At 33.8% G+C, this 14,616-nt stretch overlaps 1 protein-coding gene across 10 annotated transcripts in view; it reads right to left on the reverse strand.

Moving 5' to 3' along the window:
* The window catches only part of MAP4K4 (mitogen-activated protein kinase kinase kinase kinase 4), a 218,117-nt gene that overhangs the window by 70,036 nt on the left and 133,465 nt on the right, over positions 1–14,616 (reverse strand). For all 10 annotated transcript variants that reach the window (XM_023500436.2, XM_031958814.1, XM_023500435.2 and 7 more), the window contains exons 5-9: positions 13,867–13,977; positions 7,833–7,923; positions 6,096–6,226; positions 4,370–4,424; positions 1,752–1,830 (exon numbers count right to left, since the gene is read on the reverse strand). In XM_023500436.2, the coding sequence (XP_023356204.1) occupies positions 1,752–1,830; positions 4,370–4,424; positions 6,096–6,226; positions 7,833–7,923; positions 13,867–13,977 (467 nt within the window). The remainder of the gene's footprint in view (positions 1–1,751; positions 1,831–4,369; positions 4,425–6,095; positions 6,227–7,832; positions 7,924–13,866; positions 13,978–14,616) is intronic.

A 14,616-nucleotide genomic window follows, 5' to 3' on the forward strand; every position in this document is an offset into this window, starting at 1 on the left:
TTGGAAAAACATCTTTTCCAAAAATTATCTGATTTCCAAAAAGTAATGATCTAATTATCTGACTAGGGACTACTGTAGTTAAAGATGACATGATAACTAATCTATTGCCAGAAGGAAAAAAAAAAAGGAAAAAGAACAATTTTATTTCCCACTTAAAGAATAAATTTTGAACATACTGTCCAAAAATTTAGAGGGAGAAGTAGACACAGAAAGAGAAGACAAAGCAGGGGTAAAGAGCTGAGGGGGTACAAGGTGGGTGGTGAGGGGGGTAGAGAAAAGAAGAGGATTGGGGAAAATGAATAGAGGAGAAAGAAAGTAGAAATAGACACCCGAGGAATATTTTTAAAAGCTAGGAACCTGAAGATGGCTAAAAAAGAGTAGAAAGAGGAAAAAAATAGAGGAAGAATCTAAAGAAATCCATCAAGAGACCTAAGATGTCTAAAGGTATTGTGAGAGTGGATACCATATATACTTAAATTAGGAAATCTAGTCAAGAATATAGTAACAACTAACATTTATAGCATGCTTTAAGGTTTAGAAAGTGCTTACATATGTTGCATCTCATTTTTATCTTTACAACACTGTAAGACAGGTACTATTATTATTATTATTATCATCTACATTTTAAAGAAAAAGTGAGGATGAGAGCCATAAATACAAGTTTTATTCACTCTACCATCATGCTGCCTTATGAACATACTGTTTTTAGCATCTACTAACTTTTCTGATTCATCTATATACTGTACCATCTGGCTATAATACAATACTAGAATGGAAAAATATGACAGAGAAATTCACAAATTAAAGAATCATCATAGAGGAAAGGACAGATCCTCAAGTTTACAGAGAGAAGAATGGAAAAACAGGACTGGATTAAATTTCAAGGGTGTTTTTGGTGTGTTTTTTAAAATGGCAAAATACTAATTACAATGACCCAAAGTAAAGGTGCAAAAAATCAGGTGAGTATAGTTTTAGAAGAACAAAAAAGGAATATCCTTCCTGACAAGGAAGAATCCAAGAAGTTCAAATACTTGAGGAATCTGAGGACAAAGAGAAATGGAGACAGGGATTACTGATAGACAGGCATGAAAAAGAGTAGAGCAGAAGGGAAATTATTGAGTGAACTTCTCTTACAAAAGGTTAAGTCATGGAATAAAAACTATTTTCCATCACCAAAGCTTCTGAAGGCTTTCATTACTAAAGGTCATCCCACTATGCTGATATGTTTGGGTAGAAAACCAGCAAAAGTAATTGATGCAGCTGACTGTGAGAGGAAAAACATGGCACTGTTGATGGATTTTCCTCATCTGGCAAAAAAATGCATGCTTTATTTCAGGCCTTTATAATAATTACAGTAAAAGCTTTCATTAATTTAAAAGGTTCCTTTGCACTAAGGAACTAAAAGGCTGTGACACTGTCCTTTAATGTCATGGATTTTAAAACTTTATTTTAAATGTGGAGCTCTTGCATACCCTGTCATCAAAATGTAATATTCCACTGAGGATGGATAATATCTCTCCTCTCTCCCCTTTTCTCCTTTCTCCCTCCCTCCCTTCCCTCTCTTTCTATCATATTCATGTTTCAAAAACCTGATTTCTCAAGAAGAAATAGTCTCCAAAATAAAACACAATCAAAAATGAATTAATTCACCATTCATTTCAAATACAGTTCAAGTAAAGCTTGAAAATAAACAAAAACAAAGCTACAAAAACAAACAAAAAAACCCAAAATAAAAATTATCTGCTACTTACCATTTTTTTGACTTTAGCCGGGGAGGAGGATTCCGAGGAATGAGAAAAAGTGCTCTCATGGGATGCATGTCACAGAGAGCTGATTGAAGGACAGAGAGAAAATATCTATGAAAGCATGATACTTCTTGTCATTTTTTATCATAATTTCTTTGGTTCATTTACAAAGTACTTTGACTCGTTAAAAAAAAACAGGGTAGTTGCCCTATTTACTACATTCTGATGTGAATGGTGTTTTTAGAGCAAATCTGCTTGAAATTTTTCTAAGGGAAAACAAATTCTAACCCCTAAATTCCCCTTTAAAAATAAGTCACTAAAACAAGTACAAAAGTAAAAAGACAATTTTAATCTCAAAATCTAATAAGGAAAATTTTTCATAAATCATACCAAGAAAAGTGAGTTATATGACATTCTCAATAAAGAAGTTAAATAACTACTCAGATCTTAAAGATGATAAAGTTTTAGAAATATCAAAATGTAAAATTCAAAAGTAAGGCTAACTATCTGGATTAAGCTACTTTTGTTTTTATTTTAAAGCTTTTTATTTTCAAAATATACGCAAAGAAAGACAATTTTCAACAGTCACTCTTGCAAAACCTTGTGTTTCAAATTTTTTCTCCCTCCCTTGCCTCCACCCTCTCCCCTAGATAGCAAGTAATCCAATATATATTAAACACGTGCTATATATATATATATATATATATATATATATATAGCAACAGAGCCCAAAAGATAGACTGTACCCATCATGGTCTAGGATTGTGTGGTGGTGGTGGGGTGTATCGTGTGACACATGCTTTAAAAGGACTATTAAGTCCTTTTCTATATTAAGGTCTATCTGTATATATTCAAAAAAGGAGAAGAAGCCAGGTGTCATAAATGAAACCATGATCCAACATGTAATTCCAAAAATTCTAGAACATTTCATTTTATAATTGCCAGGCTGAGAATATAAATCTACCAGGCTATTCCTCACAGTCTTTCCCTTCCCTAAAAATGGGAAGTAAAAATTTTCTATATTAACTACTAACTTAAATATATTTACTTTGCTTTTTCCCTAAAGTCTGAAGCATATAGATTATGATCATTTTCCTTTAGGACTGTCCTGTGAACCAACCAGAAACTAAAGATACATAGGATAATTAAATTCATTTTACAGACCGGAATATTGACAAGTCAATTATGCGTAAATATATAAAACAGACTCTCTCCCTCCCTACCCCACTACCTTACAATTATTTCTGCCTTTCAGCTGACCAGTCTTTACAATTATTCTGCCATCATTTCTATCTTACCATATCTCCCAGTCTCCTTTGCAAGATCATTATGAACCTGAAGAACTATCTGCTACATGAGACCTGTTCTAATCCCCTCTGCCTAGTTCCTAGCAACATCCATTCCAAGATCACATTGCATTCATTTTGAATGTACTTTACTCATCTTCATGTTACTTAAAAGATAGAATTATACATGTTTGAACACAGACATTTATTTATGTGCATATGTTCAGCATCTAATCCAGACACCATAACAGGTACTTAATAAATGCTTTATTGTTTATTGATTCCCTTATATAGTAACATATCCGTCTTTCTATCTGCTTTTTCTTGGCGACCTAACCAACTCGTACATATTAATTATCATCTTAATGCAAAGGACTCTCATATTTCTCTCCTTTTTCTTCAGGGACTTACTCCAGAGTAAAATTAGTAATTAGGTGAAGTTTACCTTCCATATGCTTAATCTCATCAACAAATCAAGGGCCTTTCTTGAGATACACACCCCCAATTGTTCCACTATATTCTTAAATCATTTTGTATTTATTCTGTATATATCTTGTATTTCTGTTCGGTCTTGTTGAGTTGTTGCTAGAAAAATTAGGAGAAAATACTGCTTTTTCTGCCTCCTTTCCATTTCTAAATCTTTTCCCGAGTCAACTCTCAACTTTCTATTGGTCTGATTTAACTTAATCCAAAAGAGAAGTAGATTTTAAAATGAGAAGAAAAGAAAAATACAAACTAGGTAATTTCATTTTACCAAATCTCCAGTCTCTTTTTGAAAGATTGTGAACCTGAAGCACTATCTGATACATGAAACCTCTTATAACCCCCCCTCTGACTAATTCCTATCAACATCCCTTCCAAAATCATGTTGCATTCATTTTTGAATTGTGCTTTACTCATCTTCATGTCATTTCCAAGATAGCTTATACATTCTATAGCACAAACTTTTATTTATCTTTTATGTACTTTTTTATGCAGATAAAGTTGTCTTATTTATTAATATTTCAAAATTTCAGCAAATACTAATTTTAAACTTAGAAAATCATTTTAAATGTCTAATCTTAGCATAATCTCAGTCACCACTAATAGAGATTCTAAGATGTCTCCTCTTCAGTGAAAAGGTCAGTAGCAGAAACAGTAGATGGCAAATATTCTTATTACATCTAAAGCATCACAACAATTACCATCCCCTCACTGAAATGCTTTTGTCAATGATATCTTGTCAACACAGCTGTTTCTTTTTCTTTTGGTTTTTCTTTTTTTAAACCTCAAGTTACTTCTATGCTATACATTTCAGTCTTAAATTAATCTATGAAAAACTGAAAGAAAACCACTTACGGGGAGCACCTTCTGCCATTTCAATAGCTGTAATGCCACAGGACCAAAGGTCACTCTGTAAAAGAGGACAGACAGTGTGTAAGCAGATATCTTAGGAAAATGGGGCCCCATTCACCTATTGATAATCCAGACAGAGATGGAATGAAAGCTACTATTAGTCAATCTACTAAAAGAGGGTTTGCTAAGCAAAACAGATATAAATAAGTTTATTATGAAGGAAAGGTCCTCTTCTAAAGCACAAACTTTTGTATTCTAATTCCCTCACAGTGTAACTTTGGATAAATTACTTAACCTCTCTAAATCTCAGTTTACGAAACCATAAAATGAGGATAAGACTTTACAACATAATTTGTAGGATTATTTTGACAGTAAATACTTTGTAAACTTTAAAGCAATCTACAAAAATAAAGTTACTGTCATATTCATTCTAATACATTATAAATAACAATTTCACAGTTGCCTCATTAGATATAAGAAAACAAAAACATTTAAAAATGATGCATCCAAGTGATGTTTTTGTTTACAAATTGAGATTAGTTTAGTGCGAAGGGACAAGACCAACTGATAGTAAATTAAAATCCAGTGCTTTGTGTCATATAAATAAATGAAAGTGTTCCAAATGAACAACCTCAGCTGTGATGAGCATCAAAATCAAACAGGGTCAGATGTTCTGAATAAGGAAATTAAAAACAGGCTTATCAATGTAACTATTAAATACCTTCTAAGCCACATCAATGCAAATTAAGAAAAGTTTCTTAAAAGTTATTTCATATTGTATAATGATTATTAGAAGAGTCTACCATACTCATTGGTAATTTCCTATAACTCTAGGCTAGGCTAGACTAGGGCTCAATTTTAACTATAGGAGCTAATTCAGGAAATATACAAAATTACATGGTAAGCATTTAACTTACTTAGAAACTTTTCAAACCACATTTATCACAAAATTCATGCCCTCATGGGATCAAATGAGAACATATTATATGTGTGTATGTATATTTATGTATGTATGTATATATGCATATACATGCATATAAACACATACATACACTTGTTTAAATATTATAATTCTCACTAGATACAATTTTTGTGAACTATGTATGCTACCATACCAAAACAAGGTTTAAGCAATGGCAGTCTGAATATATTGTCATTTTTTTGGTAAACTACTCAAGCTAGTTAACAAACTTGAGAGGTGATTAGAACAATGACTATTCCATTATCAAAATAAAGTTGGTTATTCATTAAATTCTCTACAAGCCGCTATAACTTGAGTGAATGAATGTGAAAAAGAAAACAAAAGCCATACAAGTAATACATTAAATAATATTCACAAGTTATATACAGATAAAACTGTCCCCACTGTTCCTGATTGTTTTTTCCTCACTTGTTTTTATGGTCATCTTTGAATTACAAAGGATGACAGTTAATCCAGGCAGTAACATCTTATTTAAACCTTTAATAGTTCTCTTCATTAGGAGGACTATTTGTCCATACATTCTTTTAGAGCCAAAGTATTTGAGGATAACATGACTGATGGATATTTACAGAAGCCATTAAAAACACTTTCTCATTTTATTTAATAAACAAATTTAAATCTACATCATTAACTATGTTCTACTAGCTAGAAATAATTCAGGTACAAAAAGCATAAAGGAAATGAACAAGGTCTTCATATTAGATTTTCAGTGACTACCAGGATCACTAATAAGCAGGGACCTCTTACTCTGTAATCATAAGTTGCATCAGGATTCTCATCACAGGCAATGACCTCAGGAGCCATCCAATAGGGTGTTCCAATGAAAGTGTTTCTTCGTCCAACTGTCCTGTCCAACTGAGCACTGACACCAAAATCAACTAAAGAAGGATGGCATTGGGAGAGAAGTGTAATTAATAATCAACCAATTGACAAGAATTTATTGACTACCATATGCCAAACACAATATATGCCAAATACTTAGGAAAATACAAAGACTACCAAGATAAAAAGGCAAATGTTGCTCTCCTCAAGGACTCTAATGGAAGACAGAATATAAATACAAAATAGAGTAAGTTAAATAAAATCAAACATTTCAGTCAAATGTCAGAAAGATGAATACTCCTTTCAGGTACAATGACATTTTTAAACATTTTTCCTTTTTCCAATTCTTCCCAGAAATGGTGTTTCCCAGAATCTGAAATCCTCACACAAAACAAACAAAACAAAAACCATGCAATAATATTGTTCTAGAAGGTCTTTATTTTAAGATAATTTCTGGAAACACTCTGGCAGACAGGACCACAAGACAAGGCGAGTCCTTGGTTAGAAGCAATAACCACAAGAACTTGATTTAGCTTCTGTTGTCAAACACTTGATACACATAAGAGGAAGAGAAAGGAACAAAAAATTGTAGTCAAGGAACTTAAAATAGAAGGGTGGAACTGTGCTTCCTTTGTATGGAGGGAAACGGTCCGAATCTCAAAATATAGAAGGGTTTATCTAACATCGTCTCAAGATCTCATGGTGGTTCCATGTGATTTTTCACATAGTGACAGGGCTATCCTCACCTAGAGTAATTGAAAAACCAGCAAAGAAAATATAAGCCAGTTTATCAAGGAACTAATTAAAATTTGCAAAGCAAACTACTATTTAGAGTTTAAAGGTTATTAGCAGTAACAAATCATTCTTAGCCTTAAGAAAATTTTGCTATTGAAGAAATAGACAGATGACATGAGATTCAGGGTATTGTAATGTTTGTACAACTTACCAAAAAAATATTATTTATAACTAAGGATTTCTTTTTTTTTTTTTTTTTTTTTGAGAGTTATGGAGACAAGAAGAGTTTCAAACAAATATTAAACAATTATTTGTGAAACTGTTGAAGGAAAAATTATTGTGAAAATAAAATAATTGCAGAACTAAAATAATTCCAAGACATGTTAATTTAACTAGATTATATTATAGGCTGAAATTCAGGCTTGAGCCTTACATCTTTGTTTAAAAAATTAAGAACAAGAAAAATCTTAAAGTCAGAAAAAAGCTCTTTAAGCTTAAACTGATCTAGAAAATCACAAAGCAGTGGTCAGTAATGAACTCTGACCTACAACTTACAAATGAAACATTGTACCACCAAATTATCAGAATTTTAATGGAAAATAAAAAAGTTCCAGAATACTTCTATAAAACTGAAATGTCGCTCAATCATCACTAGCTTCAGATTAACTGTACTATGTGAAAGGTGTAAAGTAAGATATTCTATCACTAGCTATCAAGGCAGACTCTGCTAATAACCCTAATTAGCCCAGCTCCCACATTCTCAAGTAATAAATGTGAACAAAAGATTGATTCACTCCTCTATAAGCAAGCCATATAAAAATCCAAGATACCCTAATACTGCCTGAAAGCAAGATTGGGAGGAAAAATCATTAGGGACTTCCAAGCATATATAAGTATTGCAGGATACAGCCATATTTTATTACATACCAAGTTTCACCTCTGCATTTTCTGTCAGCAGTACATTCTGGCCCTTGATGTCACGATGAATCACATGATGGGCATGAAGATGTGCCAATCCCTATATAAAAAAGGGAAATGTGAGTATTTTAGATACATTAGTGGAAGCTGCCAACCATTTTTGTAAAATTCCCCTACGTACAATGAGATCTTTAAAATTTCTGCAATATATATCATAAAATACCACAATTTTACAAGGCACTTTACAAATATTACCTCACTTTATCCTCACACCATCCTTGAGAGATAAGTGCTACTATTATCTCCATTTTATAGATGATGGACAAGAAGCACAAGTTAAGCCACTGCTCAAAAGCACAAAGATAAAAAATGTCTGTCAGGGAATCTGAACTTAGGTCTTTCTGCCTCCAAGTCTATCACTCTATCTGCCTGGCCAATCAGTTTTCTTTTCAATTATATCACCACTACCATTATTGCACCTGAACTATACACACCCCCACACTTTCTACACCTCTGGATATAGTAGAGCTCAACATCTGTGCAACATCAGTTGCTTTTAGGCTATAGCTTTAAAACATTTTCAATCAGAGAAGTTTCACAAATATAAATTTAAACTGTTTATATGCAGGTTGTTTCCTTTCCCACACACTAAACATCAATTTTTCAGTGGATGACCACATATGTATATACCAAGAGAATTCATCCCGGGGGAGTGAGGCTGGGGTTTAAGGTCCAATCTTCAGACAAGAGCTAGTTCTCCCATTGTATGACAAATCAAAAACTCTTCTGTTCAATCTAACCCTTCCCTACCTCCCTCTCTGAGCATCAATGCCACTACTGGCAAAAGAACTCACATTCAAATAAAACATCTCTCTTTCCTGGAAAAACAAAACCTACTGGATATTGGCCTTGAATCTGGGATCATGCCCAAATGCCTGTGCCTCATAAGGGGTGGCAGAAGAAGAAAAACATATGTCGCATTCAAATGTGCCTCCAACAGACTTTAGGAATCAGTGATAGTAGATGAAGTTGACAGAAAAATCACATTTTTGCAAGTTATTGACTTGATTTCTATTTATCTTGATGGTTGAACCTACCTACACAGTCTGAAACTACATTTTGTCCCTATAAATTTCCTACAGGAATTTAAGTTTAACTTTAAAAACTGTCAATGCTAAAAGGAATGGATATGAAGGTTTTTTTTTTTTTTTTTTCTTCTGCCTCCCCTTATGAGGGGGGGGGGGGGCCGTACGCGCGCGCGCGTGTGTGTGTGTGTGTGTTTAAAATTATAGCTGCAAAATTAAAATTAAACTCAACAGCTACTGTGGAACACTAATTTTTCTAACACAAGGGCTTTTAAAACAATCATTTACTAGTTTACCACTGAAATAAAATGGGGCTTATTTGGGGTTTCTTGTTTGTTTTTTCTACAAGAGAAGATCCAATAAAGTATGAAGTAGGAACAAATCACTTTAAAGGTACTGCAGGAGTCATCAAGAGAATGTTATACCCATCTCCCTTCTTTCCTCCCTCCTTCTCTCTCTGTCTCTGTCTCCCCCCCCCCCCCCCCCAACTTCTACCTTCACAATCCTATTTCCACTGGCACTACTCACTTACATTCCTCAAACTTCAAAATGATCTCAGCAAACAATTTTTGCATCCCCTCACTATTCAGTGATGAATGAGAGCTAAATAAGAACAACTACAAAATGTCATGTATTTCAGATCTAAAAAGTGCCATGTGTTTGTATTTGCATGCATGTATCTATCCATGCATGTGTAATCTTACTAACTACTAGAAAGTAACTGAACAAACCATTTTACTTACTTCCCTAGACAAAACTAAAATAGCCCAAATTGGGCTAAAAAGAAAAAAAAAATTTCAGTGTCAATTCTTAAATACATTCAATGTTAAACCAAGACTTAGAATTATTTGAGGGAAAGAATATGGTTTATTACATTTATAAAAGTCAGATTTCTCTTCCATGGTACTTCTATGCCAATACTAATCAATTGTGTTGGACTGTGTTAAAAGCTTTCTGGGTTTGTATTGTTCTGATCAGCCACAGTCAGATATACTGTAGTTTAACTCCGACACAGTAATTTCATTTTAGTCCTCTTCAAGAAGGAAAGACAACCAACAAATGAATCAACACATTATGTTCCATTTCTTGTCTTTATGCACTTTATGTGCTGAGACCTGGAATACATTCCCCTCCTCAAATCTACCTCTTAGAAACCTTAATTTCCTTAGAAATGGTGGACTTAGAGGAATTCCAGCTTTATTTATTATTCATAGCTAAGTGACTAAACAATATACTTAATATTTCTAAGACTTTCTTCTGGAAATAGTGTGTTAAGCCTCTGTTTATCATCCCTGAAACTTTCCAAACCAAAAAACCCTTATGTGTGGTTTGTTTGAACCATCTCCTCTATTAGATTGTAAATTTCTTGAAAACTAAGATTGTCTTCATTAACAATTAGATGAATATATCTAATCTGTATCTAATAAGTCCTTGTTAGCTGTTCCTTTCTTCATTTTCATTCATTCTTTAATCTTTAATAGGGCAATAGCTACACCTGCACTTTTGAGTAGTAGTATTCATTGGTTTTTTTTTTTTTCCCCAATCATTTTTCAGTCATGTTTGGCTCTTCATGACCCCATTTTTACAGATAAAGGAACAGAAACAGATTAAGTGACTTGTACAGGGACACATGGCTGGTTAAATATCAGAGATCAGATTTGAGCTCATAAAGATAATTCTTCCTTGACTCTAGGTCCAGAATTCAATCTGCTGCATCACCTAGCTAGGCAAGTGGCAGCACAGAGCATAGTGGAAAGAGCAATAAATTCAAAATCCTAGCTCTGCTACCTGTGCTTTGCAAATCAAAGTTCTATAAATACTACATTATCATATATAACTATACACATACACACACACAACCATTAAAGCTTAAAACTACAATACAACTTCTTTTGGGATGTCCTAAATCAATGCTAACCACTATTATCATGACCCTCTTTGTTATATGATCCTTCCTCATTCAGTTTCTTTAGCAGAAATGAGCTTGTAAACCTTAAATGACAGTGTTGTTGAAAGTAATTATTAACTTACAAGTTACAAAGATCTTTTACTGACTAGAAACATTAAAGAAAATACAGGCATAAGGAGCAGCTAGGTGACAAAATGAATAGAGTGCCATCCTGGAGTCAGAACAATGTGAGTTCAAATTTGGCCTCAGTCACTTGACATTTATTCCTTATGTGACGCTAGGCAACTCCCTTAATCCTGAGCGCCTCCCCAAAAAGAGAAAACAAAAGAAACGAGGAAAGGGGGGGGGGGGGGAGGGAGGAGGAAGGGGGAATATAGATTTGCTTAAAACCAAGTACATACTTGAAGGAAAGGAGAAGAAATGAATTAACTCCCCCTTCCACCACCCCCAACCAAAAAAGAAATTTTTTTTAAAAAGGCAAACAAAGTTGCAGAAGAAACAACTGTCACATTTCTTAAGGATAGAGGAGCAGGAATTAAAAGTAAACAATTATTGATTTTTTATTCTCCCATGCCTGAAGTATACTCCTTTTTCAGTATATCTTTATCTCCTGATCTTTATCTTCCTTCAAGACTCAGCTACAGTTGCATCTCTTTTATAAAATTTATTCCCTAACTCCTAGAACTGATTTGTCTGGATGTCTCCTTTTTCTCCATTACCCTCTGCCTGGCCTGAAATGAGTGAATTTAGAAACATGTCCATTTCAAATGTTCGTATGGACCACTTGTGGTAATACTGTAGTAATCTGTGGTAATTACCACATCTGTGGTAATATTTTGCAAGCTCATATTGGTATGATCAGTCACAGTTGGGCACAATGCAACTTGACTGAAGCAGTGATGTCATTTTGATTCTGTTCAAGTACCAAGAACAAAACAATCAAAAAAGCAACCAATTATCATTGCCCAAGTCATACACAGCATCAACTTAAAGGGAAAGAATATCTACGTCCTGGTATAGCAAGTGCTCAACAAATGTATGACTAAATTATACCCTATATTCTTTGGCACACTAAAAAATTATTCTATGCTCCTAAAATATTTTTTAAAACTATGCCAAGAAGGAAAGATGTGGTACAAAGTTAGTGAGAATTCATTAGTAGCATTACTAAGGGAAGATAATTATTTCAAATAATGTCTCAGATGGTGATGGGGAAGATATTTTAGATGCCATTTCTTACAAGATCAGAGACTGTACAATCATCACTTTTCTTGAAATGCTTCCTTCCTCTCAGACTATACAAGCGCAATTGCTTGCTAAATTTGCATATTTGTTTTTAAAACAGAGTTCATTGTTTTAAGGCAAATGAACCATATCACATGTACTAGGTTTGAAAACTTCTTTTGACATAAACATAAATTTAGTGCAAGAACTTCTATCTCCCAGCTTAAATCTCATCTTCCCAGGCACATTTCATAATGGCCAGTACTTGTACTGAATAGCTTCAAAAAGACTTACATTGATGTTAATGGAAGTAAACAAAACCCAAGAGAATATAATTGTACACAGAAACAAGAAGATTATGTGATGATCAACTGTGATCGACTTGGCTCTTTTCAACAATGAAGTGATTCAGGACAATTTCAATATACTCATGATGGAGAGAACAATCTGCATCCAGAGAAAGGACTATAGAGCCTGCCTATGGAACACAACATAATATTTCAATCTTTTTTGTTATTTTTGTTTGCATGCTTGTTTTTTTTTCTCCTCATTTTTTCCCCCTTATGATCTGATTTTTGTTGTGCAACATGATATATGTGGAAATATGTTTAAAACAATGGCATATGAATCTATATTGGATTACTTGCTGTCTGGGGGGTGGGAGAAAAGGAGGAAGAAAAATTCACCAAACTATCTTAATTAAGATAATTAAAAGGATGAAGAAGGTCCAGCTCTACTAGACATTTTTATTTCCCGCCATACCTCATCCAACATAGGATGTCATTCAGCATCTCCTGATGCACCAGATTCACCCTGATAAGAAACCAAAAGTTCTTTCTAGCTATGGATCCAAAAAGGATGAGAGAGAAAAGCAGAGGAAAAGACAGACAAAAGAAAGGATGGAAGGGGGTGAGGAAAGGAGAAAGAGAAGGGGAGGTGGAGGGGAAAAGTGATGAAATAAAACAACAGGGAAGAGCAGGGCAAGGAAGAGCAGCAGAGACAAAGCAATTCCAACTGAGATCTTTATCTCAGTCTTTAAAATCTTCTGAATACAACACTGGCATTAGTGCTGTAACTAACAAGTGGCATTACTTGTATTGTCATAACCGCTATTTTAGAAAGCTAGACTACAAGTATAAGCAGTTTTCCATTGAGCTACAAACATACTGAAGCACTCAGAACTTTTCCACATTAATATTGCACCATGCTAAACAGTCAACACAGAAGTTCACATGGCAATATTGACAGTCATTGTTGCAGAACTACGAACACTCATCTGTAATCCTTTATAACAGGTTCCCATAAAAACAATTGTCAAGAATTATTTTTCATCTTTTTAGTTTTAGTTTGAGCTTGAAAGACAAAACAACTACAACAATACAAGAAGATAGAAAGCTATACTGGAAGGTTTAGAGACAGATTTCAAGAAGTATGTGGGGGGTGGGGAGTAGAGGTGAACAAAGGATAAGAAAGTCAATACATCAGTAATAAATGCCTACTGTCTACTAAATCCTATTAAAAAAGTTAGTTTTCAAAAATTATTTTGCACATTTTTCAATAAACTTCAAAATATTCCAGAATCAATACAATGATACATCTTTGTCAATCAAAGAAAAATCTTTTAAAATAATATTTTTATTAATATTCTTCTTTTAATTCTAATTCAATTTCTGTTAGATCTAACAATTTCTTTTAAGCCAAGATGTCCATAAGTGTTTAATAACCTGTAAGGAAACCTTTTACACACTGCTATTGCAAGCAAGCAAATAATCCTTAAGCACAAGAATAATTTTTGGTATATTTCTAAATGCCTCTTATTTCTTACCCTTAGAATCTCTCTGGAGATATAAGCGATCCAATCTTCTTTCAGTGTGTTCCCTTTGGTATTCTTCACAAGGTCTGTAATGGATCCCGCCCCACAGAATTCCATCACCAGCTAAAGAACAAATAAAACATGTATATAAATGATACAAATCCACTATCACCCAAGACAGCAATCAGATTCTAGCACATGGCTTTTGATATAGCAAAAGACAAAAAAAGAGCCATACAAAAAACAGCTGGTTCCCTCTTCCCTTTCGGCTTTAACCACATGAAAAGAAGTACCTGCTAAAAGAGTTACCCATGTAACTCTCAAAGGTTTCTCAAGTAGACAGAGCCCATTTTTATCATCTAATTAATTCATTATATAGTATAATCCAGGAAATCAGGCTTTTCATGGGATATTTCACAGGTATACAAACACCACTCATCACATCTGGAGCAGAATCACTTAAGTGATCAACCTTTGGCACCCATCCTACAGGTTCTCTTATCTAATGAGGCAGTGAAGACAGCATGTCAATTTGCATATTCAATACCCAATTACCAGGACTCACTGTGCTCTCATTTCCCAAATACACATTTAAAAAATCAAAAGCATTCAAATATCTCTCACTTTCACACCTATTAACAATATCTGATTTAGAATCAATAACAAGCTACCCATACTCCAAACACATTTTTAGAAGGGGAGGGGACTCATTAAGCTGAAAATATAAATGCAAACAATTCTCTCATACTTCTTGCACTACCT

Source organism: Sarcophilus harrisii, chromosome 3, assembly GCF_902635505.1.
Source record: "Sarcophilus harrisii chromosome 3, mSarHar1.11, whole genome shotgun sequence".
Classification (NCBI taxonomy): Eukaryota; Metazoa; Chordata; class Mammalia; order Dasyuromorphia; family Dasyuridae; genus Sarcophilus; species Sarcophilus harrisii.